General features: G+C 46.2%; 1 protein-coding gene across 2 annotated transcripts; it reads right to left on the reverse strand.

Moving 5' to 3' along the window:
- Window positions 1-236: 236 nt before the first annotated feature.
- MRPL14 (mitochondrial ribosomal protein L14) lies at window positions 237-13,965 on the reverse strand. 2 transcript variants are annotated; one of them, XM_032141772.2, is made up of 3 exons: window positions 13,857-13,965; window positions 3,093-3,181; window positions 237-748 (listed from the first exon to the last, which is right to left on the reverse strand). In XM_032141772.2, exons 2-3 carry the CDS (start codon window positions 3,161-3,163, stop codon window positions 382-384), a joined length of 438 nt encoding a protein of 145 aa, XP_031997663.1. In that variant the 5' UTR covers window positions 3,164-3,181; window positions 13,857-13,965; the 3' UTR covers window positions 237-381. The 2 variants fall into 2 exon arrangements, with proteins under 2 accessions (XP_031997663.1, XP_058288327.1); XM_058432344.1 differs by lacking the exon at window positions 13,857-13,965 and adding an exon at window positions 11,267-11,323.
- Window positions 13,966-14,018: the final 53 nt, after the last annotated feature.

A 14,018-nucleotide genomic window follows, 5' to 3' on the forward strand; every position in this document is an offset into this window, starting at 1 on the left:
CGCCACGGTACATTTATAAATTGGTATTTGGTGTGTACTTCAGTTTTCCAGGGCCTGACAGTCCTGGATGAACTCATAGGGTCCAAACCAGAAAAGCAAGGGCTCAGACCCTGGCACCAAGGCTGCTCCATGTAAAGAATGCTACCCCGTGTGGCCAGACTTGGGTAAGCCACCTTTCAACTGCTTCAGTGTCATTTATTTTCCCCCCACATCCCAGAAAGCTCCGGAAAAACACATAAATGAATATATTTATTCTCTCACAGGATACTACACTGTTACCCAGTGTGAAGGGATGTGGCTTCCAAGCTCTCTCAGCAAAAGTGTGGTTCTCAGAACTGCTCCATTCACAAGTCATCCTGCAACCAGAGGCCTGGGCTCAACTCACACAAAGTTCTGAGCAATGGCCAGCACCTTGGAATACTCGCCTTCCCGCTTGCGCAGGCAGGTGGGGATGGGTGTCTTAATTCGGGTCCCCACAGGGTTCCCGTTGTCCTCAATGAGGACCACGTTGTTGGAGTCGAATCTGGGGGTCATTCGGGGGCCAGGCATGCAATGCCCCACAATGAGGGCCTTTTTCTTCTGTCCCTTGATGGCCAGTAGTATCCGGTCGCCCACCTTGCCCACTCCATTCTTGTTATAGACATGGATGCAGCGAGGAGCCCGATGGTATGGGCTGTTCCCCAGGGCACTGTTGTCCACCACTCGTACCCGCGTCATCTTCTGAATCGCACTCAGGCTCCCAGTGGTGCTGGTGGGAGGAAAAAAAAAGTCTGCAGTCTGTATCTCTCACGGTCAGGGTGCATAGGCCTCTGAGAGGTCAAGGCTAGGGAGAATGTACATGTCAGCAACACACACAGAGCAGAGTGCTGTCCAGGAGCAGCAAGAAAAAGTCAGGACTTTGTGAAGACTTATCTGTACCCACAACAGTTTCCTCACAATTGAGAGCTTCTGCTGTTGTGTCAAGATCTCAATTTGGATGGGTTTTAAAGAGAACTCAATTTTTCTGTGACGATGAACTTCACAGCAGCCATAACTTAAAGCCTTTGCTTTCCAAAAGGACGCTGAGGACTTAAAGGAATCCCTCATGGGCTAGGCCTCACCCACTGCCTATCCTGAAAAACCTGCTTCCCCAGAATACACCATTCCCTAATTTTCTTTTTTTCTTTTTTCTTTTTTTTTGAGACAGAGTCTCGCTCTGTCACCCAGGCTAGAGTGCAGTGGCGCCATCTTGGCTCACTGCAAGCTCCGCCTTCCGGGTTCACACCATTCTCCTGCCTCAGCCTCCCAAGTAGCTGGGACTACATGCGCCTGCCGCCGTGCCCAGCTAATTTTTTGTATTTTTTAGTAGAGATGGGGTTTCACCGTGTTAGCCAGGATGGTCTCGATCTCCTGACCTTGTGATCCACCCACCTCGGCCTCCCAAAGTGCTGGGATTCCAGGCGTGAGCCACCATGCCTGGTTCCCTAATTTTCTTATTTACATGTTGCTGGGAACTAGAAGATATGGGTAAGTTTGCTAAGGGAATTCTTTGACACAACATAGCAGAAACTGGAAATAAGTCAAGGTAACAATCTTTTGTTTTAATACATTTTTCCTCATTAGAAAAAAAAATTTTAGAGAGTACTTATTAAAGGCAGACAAGGTATTATTAAGCAAGCCGATTACAGTGGGATTCCTCTTTTCCTGATGCTAGCACCTGATGCTGGTGTTTCCACAGGGTAATCCTAGGACCTCTTCTCTTGTTTTTTATGCCTACTCTGGGCAATCTTACCCATTAGCATTGCTGCCAACTAGTAAATTCCATCTCCAGCCCCACCTCTCTTCTATATTCTAGTTCTATATATTTCCACTCTCCTCAACTCCCTACAACATGCTCTATAGATACTGCAAACTCAGTAGGTCCCAAACTGACCTCACTGCCTCCCCTTGTGAACCTCCTCCTGTTGCTACACTTCTTATCTAGATAATGGCTTCTCGAGCAGCACCAGAACCCAAGCCATAAACCTCTCTCCCCCAACATCAACTGGCCACCAAGTCCTGTTAATATCACCCCCTTAAGCACTTATGTCCTTTCTCTCCAATCCCGCCAACAACTTCCTTCATTTAGGAGCTCACTCTCCTACACCAAGACTGTGACATTAGTGTCCTAGTTGCACTTCACTTTGCCAACAAAGAACTCTCTTTAGAATATAAAAGTGATGCTACTCCCCACCTTCTACACTGTCAACAACCTTGTCCCAACTTACCTACCTTCTAAGGCTACACATCCTACCACTCTGGGCAGGAGAACCAGGAACCACTTCCCCAAGCACACCCTGCCTCCCAATTCTCCCTGGAGGCCTAGACAGGATCTGCCCCCACCTCCCTTTTGAGAAGACTGCCTCCACTCTTTCTCCTCCTTTTCCTCCACTAGCAGCTCCTATATGAAGCCTTCCAAAGCACTGTACAATCCTCTATTATAATATTCTATCACATTTTCTTAGAGTTACTTATTTTCAAGTTTGCTCCTGTGGCTGACAGTGAGAATTCTTTCAGGACAGAAAGCAACTCTCATTCATCTCTGTATGGCCAACCCCAGGCGCAGTGCTCAGGAAACGCCTGTGGGATGAGGGCATGACGGGGCCAGGAGGCATGTCTGCCAACGAGCGTGCCTCCTGTGCTCTCCTGGCTTAGCATCTTCAAGGAGGGGAGGGTGTCACACTTCTATCATGCTCAAGTTCTTGGTAATAAGCATGTATTATTTTTGTAATTAAAAAAATTCCATTTTTAAAAGAGAGGATTTTAATGCTCTAGGGGAATGACAGGGTTGAGAGATGTCAGATTCACTGTAAAGAGACTTGCAAGGACTGAAGAGTAAAAGCTTCCACCATATGCCGTGCCCCATCGCGCTTCTAACAGCAACATCACCTCTTTACCTATCCCCCATCCTGCGCCCAGACCAACCAAGCCGGCTCAGCCTGATCCCTTTAGCTTTCCCCAACCCCATGCCTACCTCCCTGAGTTTTTACTCCTGTTCTAGTCACCATAATACCCAGCCCTGATAGGAAGCTTACACAAAGACACAGTTTTAAGAACGTAATGAGAAAAGTTACCTGAAACAGCGATGGCTCAGCGCTCTGCTTACACAGGTGAAGGGGCCCCAGAGCCCAGTAAAGAAAGCCATGGGATCCCAAGATAGATCCTGCAGGAAAAACGAGAGGGAGAAAAATTGGTTTCTAAGTCAGAGCCCTTAGAGCCAGTTTTCTTTGGGGACTTGTGTGGGAGATGGCACTTCCAGCACAAGATCATTAGTCACAAAATATAAATCTTAGTGGTTAAAAGATACACAGATGATTAGACAGAGCTGTAGCTCCGATTTTGCTGATTCACGTTCTAACTCTGGGGTTGGAGAGGTGGAATGGCCCACAACAGCTTCTGCTATAAAAAAAATACAACAGCATAGAGAATGCCTTCCTTATTATATTATTTCCACAGGCAGGAGGAAAATATGAACCCTTGGTTATAAACCCAGCCAGGGACTTCTTCTTGAGTCCTCCATACAGGAAAAACTACACACTATTGCCCCTGTTGATATTCATATGCCTTCTGAAACCAGCACTTCAACTCCCCAAGAGAAAGTAAATTATCTAAGCAGCCACCCAAGTTGTCTGTCACTACATCACCTTTCCCCCAAATGTAAAGGCCAGAACATCTGTACAGCTCAAGGCCAGCAAAGCAAAGCCAATGGCTGCTCTTGCCAAGTCAAAGACCAAAGTCTCTATTTGGGTCAGTCTCCCAAAAAGCACTGTAACATGGAAAACTGACCTACACCATACTACAGCTGAAAGTGGGCTTTGAAAAACCAAGTTGAAGAGTTAGTTAAAAGAGCAAACACCAACCCAAGACTTGTGGCTCCAGTTTTCAGAATCTCAACCCTGTTGCTCCCTAGCACTAACAAATATGGAGGCTGCCAGTGCCCTGAAACACCTGAACATCACTTCAGAGCGTGCTTCAGAAAGGCCTGTAGCCAGCTGCAAAACAGACCTGTTTTTCCACCCAAATGTTTGGCAGCAGAGGTGCCCATTCAAGAGGTCTGCCGAGAAAAGCCTCTACACTGTAGTATTTACACACAGCTTTGCTTTGCACAAGTTCAAACCACCTCAGATAAGATTTTATTTAATAAGAATGTTAGGGTGGGGCAGGGGAATCCACTCTTCCCCAGGAATACCTAGACACTCCATAAATACTTTTTTTTTTCTTTCCTTGAGACAGAGTCTTGCTCTGTCACCCATGCTGGAATGTAGCAGTGCAACTGCAGCTCACTGCAGTCCTGAACTCCCCAAGCTCAGGTGATCCTCCCACCTCAGCCTCCCCAATAGTCAGGACCACAGACACGCACCAGGATGCCAGGCTAATTTTTTGTGTTTTTTTTTTTTTTTTTGTAGTTGATGGTCTCACTATGTTGCCCAGGCTGGCCTTGAACTCCTGAGTTCATGCAATCCTCCTGCCTCAGCCCCCCAAAGTGCTGGGATTATGGGTGTGAGCCACCCACCACACCTGGCCTTTAAATGCTTATTAACTACAATTTAGCCTCAAATCTCAAACTTACTCCCAAATGTTTTCCTTAAGACAACCCCCGAAACATCAGCCAAAATGTAATTATGATTAGAAAAATCAAATGCAAAAGAAGGCAGATAATATATGCAACTACTAACATCTGACACACAGAGAATCACAGACTACCAAATGAGACCAGCTTTACTTTTACTGGTGAGGTGACCCTGGACAAGCAACCAAACTGCTGAGCTTTGGTTTACCATCTGTAACACAGGGATACTAATAGTATCTGCCCCCAAGGTAGTTATGAGTATTCAATTAGATAAGCCATGCAAAGCACAGTGTCTGGCACTCATTACCTATTAGCTATCATCATCATGATGTCATATATCATTTTAAAGATTAGAAAATTGATATACAGGCAGATTAAGTGACTTGTGTAGAGTCCCACAATTAGTCAAGCGCAGAACCAGAACTGGATCCAGGTTCAGTTCAAGAGTGTTCCAACTGCACCCTGCAGCCTTGCTCTGCTATACCAAAGCTCATTTCACACGAGCCCTGGGTGTCAAGCAGCTTTAAGGGTCATTTGGCCTCTTTCTGTGTTCTTTGTTTATGAACACCTATCAAATGGTTACAATGTGTCACGAAGCAGGCTACATGTCTTACATTACCATCTCATTTAAACCTCACGGCCAGGCACGGTGGCTCATGCCTGTAATCCCAGCACTCTGGGAGGCCAAAGTGGGCAGATCACCTGAGGTCAGGAGTTTGAGGTCAGTCTGACTAACATGGAGAAACCCCGTCTCTACTAAAAATACAAAATTAGCCGGGCATGGTGGCACATGTCTGTAATCCCAGCTACTTTGGAAGCTGAGGCAGGAGAATCGCTTGAACCCGGGAGGTGGAAGTTGCGGTGAGCCGAGATCGCGTCATTGCACTCCAGCCTGGGCAACAAGAGCAAATCTCCATCTCAAAAATAAGTAAATAAAATAAACCTCAAAAAACCCTATGAAATGGGTACAATTATTATTAGCCTCGTTGTTAATACACAAAGTAATAAAGCCCAGAGAGGTTAAATAACTTGCCCAAGGTCACATGGCTAGGAGTGACCAGGCTGAAATAGGAACCCCAGTTGTGGGCTTCCTAAACCCATGCTCTTACTCAACAGAGTAAACATGGCAACTTTAATTTAAATATTAATATTTTACAACTATTAAATTATTCTTGTTCCATCAAGAATACTGACGTCAGCTGGGCGCGGTGGCTCATGCCTGTAATCCCAGCACTTTGGGAGGCCAAGGCAGGCAGATCATTTGAGGTCAGGAGTTTGAGACCAGCCTAGCCAACATGGTGAAACCCCTTCTCTACTAAAAATACAAAAATAAGCCGGGCATGGTGGCGGGCGCCTGTAGTCCCAGGTACTCAGGAGGCTGAGGCAGGAGAATCGCTTGAACCCAGGAGACAAAGGCTGCAGTGAGCCAAGGTTGGGCCACTGCACTCCAGCCTGGGCAATACAGTGAGACTCCGTCTCAAAAAAAAAAAAAGAATACTGACATCACATGCACATTTTACTCACAGCCAATTCAGTGCTTGCTGAATCCACTGAAATGTAGACACATACCAGGTGAAAATTATTCACTTTAAGTTTTGAAGACAATTTGTAGTGTAGGAGGCAAGAAGAGATCCATACTCAGAGCAATAACTAAAAACTGGCAAAAAATAAACAAAACAAAACTTCTGAAAAGCAGAGTCCTTCTGGTACAGGCTGCAGTTAGCTCAAAGCCCTGCCAAGCTGTTCCCATCTGATGCTGGCAGGCCCTTGGCTCCCTGGGAGAGAAGAGTCTCCTGAACGACTCCACAGAACCCTCAAGATTAACCCAGCACCACCCACATTCCCTCTCCAGAGAAGTGCAACACCCTGCCTCTCAACATCACACTGCTTCCTCAAGAACACTGACATTAGTCCAAGAACTGCAGAAGCACTTAAGGGCTTCCCAGAACTTTCCTGACTCAGGTATCATCACAAAGCGCCTCCCTAAACTCTGTAAGGCTGTCAGTGCACAAACACAAACTCAGGCCTCCTCTCTGCACCTTGCTCACAAGCCATCTCCACAACCAACACTCATCTCTGCCCAGACAAATGTGACCCAGCTCCACAAGTATCTCCTCCACAAAGTCTTGTGTCAAACGGCAGCATCAATTGCTACCCCTCCTGAACACTGGGACATCCTTGTGCCAGTGCAACTCTCACTGAGCCAATATTCACTATCCAAACACCCACAATGAGTAAATTTGGATACTTTGAGATAAGGCTGATGTCCTTTAACATTCTATTTCTTCCTACTCACTATCCAAAATTCAGAAACCAGATATTCCGACAACACGGCATCTGAATGTGCTACAGGAATTCAGGAGCCACAAAGACTCTGATGGTAAGGATTACCTGTACTGCCCTCAGACACAAGAGTGATATATTCATGTCTCTAGGGAGCACTTCCCAATTCAGTGACTTTTCACTAGCTCTTTAGTGGATCTGATATTGACCTCTAGACCTAAACCCAAAGGACTCAGACATCAAATGGCCAGCAGTTAGCATTCCTATGAACTTGAAAGCACGAAAGAATCAAATACTCACTTATTGTATATATGTCCCTTATCCCTCCAAAAAAAAACTGTTGTAACCCTCCTCTTCCACCCTAGCAAAAGACCCCAGCCAGTCCTGATAAACAGTAGGAGTGCAATAAATACTTGAATAACATAAATGAGGGAGCCAGGAGAAAGACAGATCCCCCATGGCTCTGACAGAGGGAAATCCAGAAACGGTAGAGCTCTTATCTGTATTTTCGGAATCAGGACATGTCAGGCAAACACGCTGTAAGAGAATGATGGTGCTAATCATGGAGGATTAGCAGTGCTTTGTTTCCAGGCCCCCTGGGCTCACCTCCTGGGCCTGGTGCCTACACTGCCCACTATGGAAAATGCCTCATCCCACCACTAAAATAACTGTTTCAGATCAAGGAAGAGCAATGGAGGCAGCAATTTACTTCAAAGCAACTTTGATGAACCCTGATATTATTTCCTAACATAAATCCACCCTATGGACACAGACCCTGAATCACTTCAGACCTAGTCTATATACAATGGTTGTTTCACAAGCAATGTCACTCTGGATCTTGTGCACAGGAGACTGACTTTAATGACAGTTCCTTCTTTACAACACTCTCACTTAGAGGAGGCCAGGTATTTGGAAAACTCTGGTGCCAGAGATGGCATTTTGTGCCACTTCCTGGTCAGCACTAAGTATTACCCTCCTGTTTTAGAATATGAATCACAACTTCTCCTTAAAAAGAGCTGGGGTGGGGGGTGGGAAGAGAGGGTGGGTGGAAGGAAAAGAAAAAAGAAATTAATACAATCTAAGCCATGCTAATTTTCCATCTTGCTTTAAGATCTCCCTTCAGTTGTAGAGGTAAGGGAGGACTATGGATTTCAACGGAATACAGGGGAATTGCCATTGCCCTACAGATCCCATTGGAATGTATGCTCTGTGAGAGCAGGGACCAGCCCTTGCTCTGCTCAGTGCCAGACACTCAGTGCCCAGAACTGTGCCTAGCACACCTACAGCTTAGTGACTCTCTGTTAGGTGGACAGAACTGATTTATGGCTGGGCATAGTGGCTCACGCCTATAATCCCAACACTTTGGGAGGCCACGGCGGGCGGATCACCTGAGGTCAGGAGTTTGAGACCAGCCTGACCAACATAGTGAAACCCCATCTCTACCAAAAATACAAAAATCAGTGGAGCATGGCGGCACGTGCCTGTAGTCCCAGCTACAGCCAGTCCCTGGCTGAGGCAGGAGAATCTCTTGAACCTGGGAGGTGGAGGTTGCAGTGAGCCGAGATCACACCACTGTACTCCAGCCTAGGCGACAGAGTAAGACTCTGTCTCAAAAAAAAAAAAAAAAAAAAGAACTGATTTATAATTCAACCTCCAGCTCCAGAAAGGCCCCATTTCAGTGGCGTTGGTGGTTTTTCTTGTGCCCTTTACCCAGGCTCCCAGTGACTTGGGAGAGCCTCATAGGCACACAGAGCTCTTTCTTTTTTTCCTTTTTTTTTTTTGAGACAGAGTCTTGCTCTGTCACCCTGGCTGGAGTGCAGTGGCGCCATCTCAGCTCACTGCAAGCTCCGCCTCCCAGGTTCACACCATTCTCCTGCCTCAGCCTCCCAAGTAGCTGGGACTACAGGCGCCCGCCACCAAGCCCGGCTAATTTTTTGTATTTTTAGTAGAGACGGGGGTTTCACTGTGTTAGCCAAGATGGTCTTGATCTCCTGACCTTGTGATCCGCCCACCTCAGCCTCCCAAAGTGCTGGGATTACAGGCGTGAGCCACCGCGCCCTGCCAGAGAGCTCATTTTTAGCTACTCTGAGTTGGAAGGGCAGACACAGCCTCTACCTCTGATGCTTTGTGGAAAGCTGGAAAGTACCATTACTTTAAGTTTTGAGGATCAGCAAAATATATTTAGTATCACAGATCTATATATAATTACACATTGTTTCTACCTAAACAATTTCAGTATTTAGGTGCCTGGCCGGTTACATTTTAAAGACCTTTCAAGGAAAATGGCCTCTAAGTAGAACTTAGATAGATCTGATAGAAAGAAGAGAAAACAAAAAGTTCAGCACAATCACAAATGAGCCTTTAAAGGAGATTCTGCTAGTATGTAATGGATGGGAAAAGAGACACTGAGAAATCAAATGGAAAGCCCAGACACAAAAAGGACAAACTCTGCCAGTGTGAGGATATAAATGTCCTTTTTAACCAAAGTAGGAAAAGCAAAGGCCTGGCAGCTCTGATAAATCAAAAACAAAAAGGAATTCTCGGGACCCTCTGTCCTGTCATGCAAACACAACCCCTCCCATCTCAGGTTTCTCCTCAATCATTCTGGACCAATAAGTACTTTCATTTGTGGCTTACAGACTCATTACTGTTTTTGCTGCCCAACTATTTCCTTTTAGGAAGTTTGGTGTGTGCGTGCTTTTGTAACCTCACACAATAGCCACAATAGCATGTTATAATTCTCAAAGTACTTTCACACAGATCACTTTCTTTGAAGATTTCAGTCCTAGCACCCAATGGAAACAAAGACAAACAGGAAAGACCAACAAACAGTCTGCAAGGGGGCTGAATCTGCTAATGATTTTAAACAGTTCTGCAGGCTCCACAGAGTTGGAGAAATGAAGACAGAAATGCTAAGATTTGTTGGTTGACTCGTCCAAGGTTACAAGGCAACAAGGCCCAGACCAGAGCCTAAGGCTGTCTTTATTAAACACTGCACAATACTTGCACAGTGAAGATGCTGCTTTAGCCACTAATAAGCTTCACGGATACAAATAAATGTTCCACACGCAGGGCAAGTACTCCTTCTCCTTTGGCAAGGCCGCCACATGATCTTTAAAAAACTCAGGAAACAAAAAGCCATCTCTTCATTAAATATCTGCACTACACTCAGGACAGCCTTGGACCAAAGCTAAAGCTGATTTTGAGTGGTCTGCCAGCAGCACTATCAATAAGTAAAGTATCCCTCAATAGCATGATCAGCTGTTTCCACCACAGCTATCACTGAGTAAACCCCATTTCTCAACCCCATTTCACAAAGGGAAAACATGTCTAGGGTTCTTGTCCTATATTTGTTTATATAACTTATGCCCCATCTTGTTGCAAAAGTATTTAAAGTAGGGAGTGGTGGTTCACACCTGTAATTACACCACTTTGGGAGGCTGAGGGAGGAGGAACACTGGAGCTCAGGGGCTGGGGGTTGCAGTGAGCCCATGATTTCAGCACAACACTCCAGCCTGGGTGACAGAGCGAGACCCTGCCTCAAAAAAAAAAGTAAACAGTAGTACTTAGATAGATCTGACCATTCTCAATTATTCAAGATGGTTTTTCAATGTGTAGATTTGTATATTTTGTCTACTCCAGTTTTGCTCCCCCTCCCATCCCTACCTCACAAGTGTACAAACATCTATAATCCAGATATAAATTTGTAATATTCTTCATCTGGTCAAACTCAGGAAAAACTGCACAAGTCAAAGTAAAATTCTACTGAATCATATACATAATTCCCTTCCTATTAGGACCTACATTGGGCCAGGTTTAGGTGGGCTCCAGGTTTATTAAGATGTCAGATAGGCAGGAGAGTAGTGTGGAAAAGTTAAAGAATGGGGGTGGGAGGGTGCTGCTGATGGAAAGCATATATCTCTTTCACTCCATCCTCCCCTTCTCTCACACCAAGTCTGTGACCCTGGAATCACTTGTCCAGGTCTCAACGACTCTCCGTCAAGCAGAGATCATATTGGGAAAAGCAAAGAGGTCTGGAAATGGAAGTACTTTAGCTTCACTCATGTAAGGGATCATTTTAATGTGGACAATCCTTCTCTGAATTATCCAGTAGGGACTAGATCTGCAGGACAAATAGTTTGTTTAACAGATCCTGGCCAGGAAGAGCAAGCTCATTCCCTGATTCTCAGGGCAGCACCATAGGTGCCTCTTTAAGATCACAGCCCTGAAAGTGTTTTCAGTTTAGAGTGCACATGGTAAAGTGCTTCCTCTCTTTTCTAAAGACATAAAAGATTTTTTGAGTTTTTAACAGAGGGCTTTCCTACTCTGAGTTGTGTTTCACTGGTGAATGGTAAGCTACTTTACTATGACCTTTTTAAATATTCAGCACATTACCTGACCCAGAACATTTCTGAGATCTGAACTGCAGTCTTCTCTTGCATACTAGTTGTCAGTGTAAATACACATGTAAAATCATACCAGGGTAAGCTACAACCCAGACAAGCCATGAGCCTATAAAATAGAAGGCTAAACCATAACCTGCTTTTCGAGACCCCCCCACAGCCCTAAGAACTATCCAAGTAACCTGACAGTAGGAAAATCCATCTTAGGTGGGCCCAGGTATCATAATCCCAAAGACATGAGTGGAGCAAAATAGGTTTTAAAGGATTCTTGCAACACTGAAGACTCTGGGAGCTAAGGAGAGTCTAAATAACCATGTTCAGTGCGCAACCACCTGAAAAGTGGACTCCAGGGAAATTTTGTTGTTGTTATCCACCCCCCCCCCACCAAGGGAAACATTTTATCTTTAATATTCAGGAGCAATAATAAAATATTTTGGCCACCGTTCCTTCAAGGATTCCACAAGGCACTTAATTCTCATGTCAGGCTTTCTGAAATGCTTGCCCTGGAAAGTGTCACTTGATGGCTCACACACTCCCTGAGGATTAGGTGCTGACCCTAATTAGGCACAGGCAGAAACAGCTCAGGAATCCACATGTTCAGATTCATAACTATACTTTTTGTAAAAAATAAAAACATACAAAAAATGCCTTCTGGCTGGGCAAGGTGGCTCACACCTGTAATCCCAGCACTTTGAGAGGCTGAGTTGCATAGATCGATTGAAGTCAGGGGTTGGAGACCAGCCTGGGCAACATGGTGAAACCCCATCTCTACTAAAAATACAAAAATTAGCCAGGAGTGGTGGCGCACGCCTGCAGTCCCAGCTACTCGGGAGGCTGAGGCATAAGAATTGCTAGATCCCAGGAGAGGCTGCAGTGAGCTGAGATTGCACTGCTGCACCCAGATCTCCCCAGCCTGGGCAAGAGAGACTGTCTCAAAAAAAAAAAAAGGCCTTCTAGTGATCCTCAGAAGTCCAAAAACCAGATAACTACGGCTTCCACTTCCATTTTTCAGATATCCATTATAATGCTATTTGACCTCAAAGTGAATTTTATTGTTCCACACAAGCAATAGATTACACCAATTTCACAACTCCCAGAATCCAAACCTACAAAGACCCTTCCCACCAGGCACTTTACCAAAAACGGGCTTCATCTCCATCTTCCTTTCTGTCACAGTTGAAAAACTGCCCTTCCTAATTAAGCCAACCAACTTCTTACCTCAATAAAATCCTTGTTTTTCAATAGCACGTACAGTATTTCTAGTGATGAAGAGTGAACTGTCTTTCGTCTCACACAGTAACCTCCGTGAAGAAGATCCACCTTGGTCTTTACTGTATATTCCTGGCATGCTAACTGCATCCTCACAGACAATTTTAAGTGACTGAAAACTCAGGCGAAGAAAGGCAAGAAGGCAAATAGACGGGCACAGGAGACCAATGCTTTTCAAATTTTTCTCACTGCGACCTACAGAAACACACTGTAGAACACCTCCTAATACACTCACACGTGTGTGTACACCTGAAGCAAGTGTCAAGAAACCATACCCTTACTAAGTGCAACACCCTCTGATATTTTAAATGGCCGTGATCTACTAAACTGATTTCCAACTCACCAACAGGATTCAGTTTGAAAAACACTGCAATAAATCAAACCTTATAGTTGCACTCCACAAGCTACTAATGAACTCTTGAAAAGCCAACATACAGCAGAGACGCTGACCAACTACAAGATCCAAACCCCCCAGGTGGGCAGTGTCCTTCTGTTCAGCAGTGGCAGTTCCCCACCACCACCAGCCCTGGGAGTTAATTATCTCCCAAACTCCCAGAGTTTCCCAAGTAGCCCAAGGTGTCTGTCATATGCCCTTTTAACCTCTTTATAAATTCAGACCCGTCCATCTCTTATGGTGGCAAAGTTCATCTATCGTCCGCTGTGGGAAGCAATACTTCCTTTTTGTCCCCTCCAGGAACCAGAAATTAAATGACCAGGTTGGTGCCCGTTGTGCCTTTATGATCTATTTGTGCGGGTGATATATAGAAAGAGTCTCAGTCTCTCCCTTCATCTTTCCAGTCTTAATCACTGGTGGATGCAGTCTCTGGTGAAATAAGAAACCAGGGAACCCCCTGGCCTGGGGGAGGGCGCACTCATCAGCGTGACAGAGTGAAAGCAAAAATTCAATCCTCACAACACAGAGGCGTCTGGCTAACTCATCTCCAGACCCAAGTTGGGAAAGGGGAGGGCAGCGCGGAAAGCGCGGAAGCCGGAGCAGACGGATACGACGCGCCGGAGTGACCTGCGACGGCTGAACGCAGCCCGCCCTCCCCAAGCCGGCTCTGCAACCCAGGGAAAGCAGGTGAGCGCCAGCCACGGACTTGGGGGTCGCAGAAGCGGCCCACGGAGAGCGGGAGGGAGAAGGATCCGGGTAAGGGGCCTCCCCTCCCCGCCGGGACCCCTCCCACTGACGCTCTGCCTCCCACTCTAGCCTCTCACTCACGCCGGGGAGTGGGCCTCCCCTACTGGAGAGAAAGGAAGAGGAGAAGGAGGGATATTAGGGGCTTAACGCCCACCCTTGCCCGCCACCATACCGCTCTCGCCGCCCGGGAAAATCCCGCCACGGGCCCCACCAGCCAAGCGCCGCCTTCGCCCCACGCGGCCTCTCCCCAGCGCCTGCGCACCAGGCCCTGACCGGCGGACGCGATCTGAGAGTGCGCGCGCGCCTTGCGTGCGCCGGCGTGAGGGGCGGGACC

The sequence above is a fragment of the Hylobates moloch genome, unplaced genomic scaffold (genome assembly GCF_009828535.3).
Source record: "Hylobates moloch isolate HMO894 unplaced genomic scaffold, HMol_V3 SCAFFOLD_20, whole genome shotgun sequence".
Taxonomy (NCBI): Eukaryota; Metazoa; Chordata; class Mammalia; order Primates; family Hylobatidae; genus Hylobates; species Hylobates moloch.

Coding starts and splice junctions, on each gene's coding strand:
- MRPL14 (XM_032141772.2), bottom strand. CDS start 3,163: ATGGCTTTCTTTACTGGGCTCTGGGGCCCCTTCACCTGTGTAAGCAGA. Junction 749..3,092: donor CTGAGCCATCGCTGTTTCAG/GTAACTTTTCTC, acceptor TCCTCCCACCAG/CACCACTGGGAGCCTGAGTG.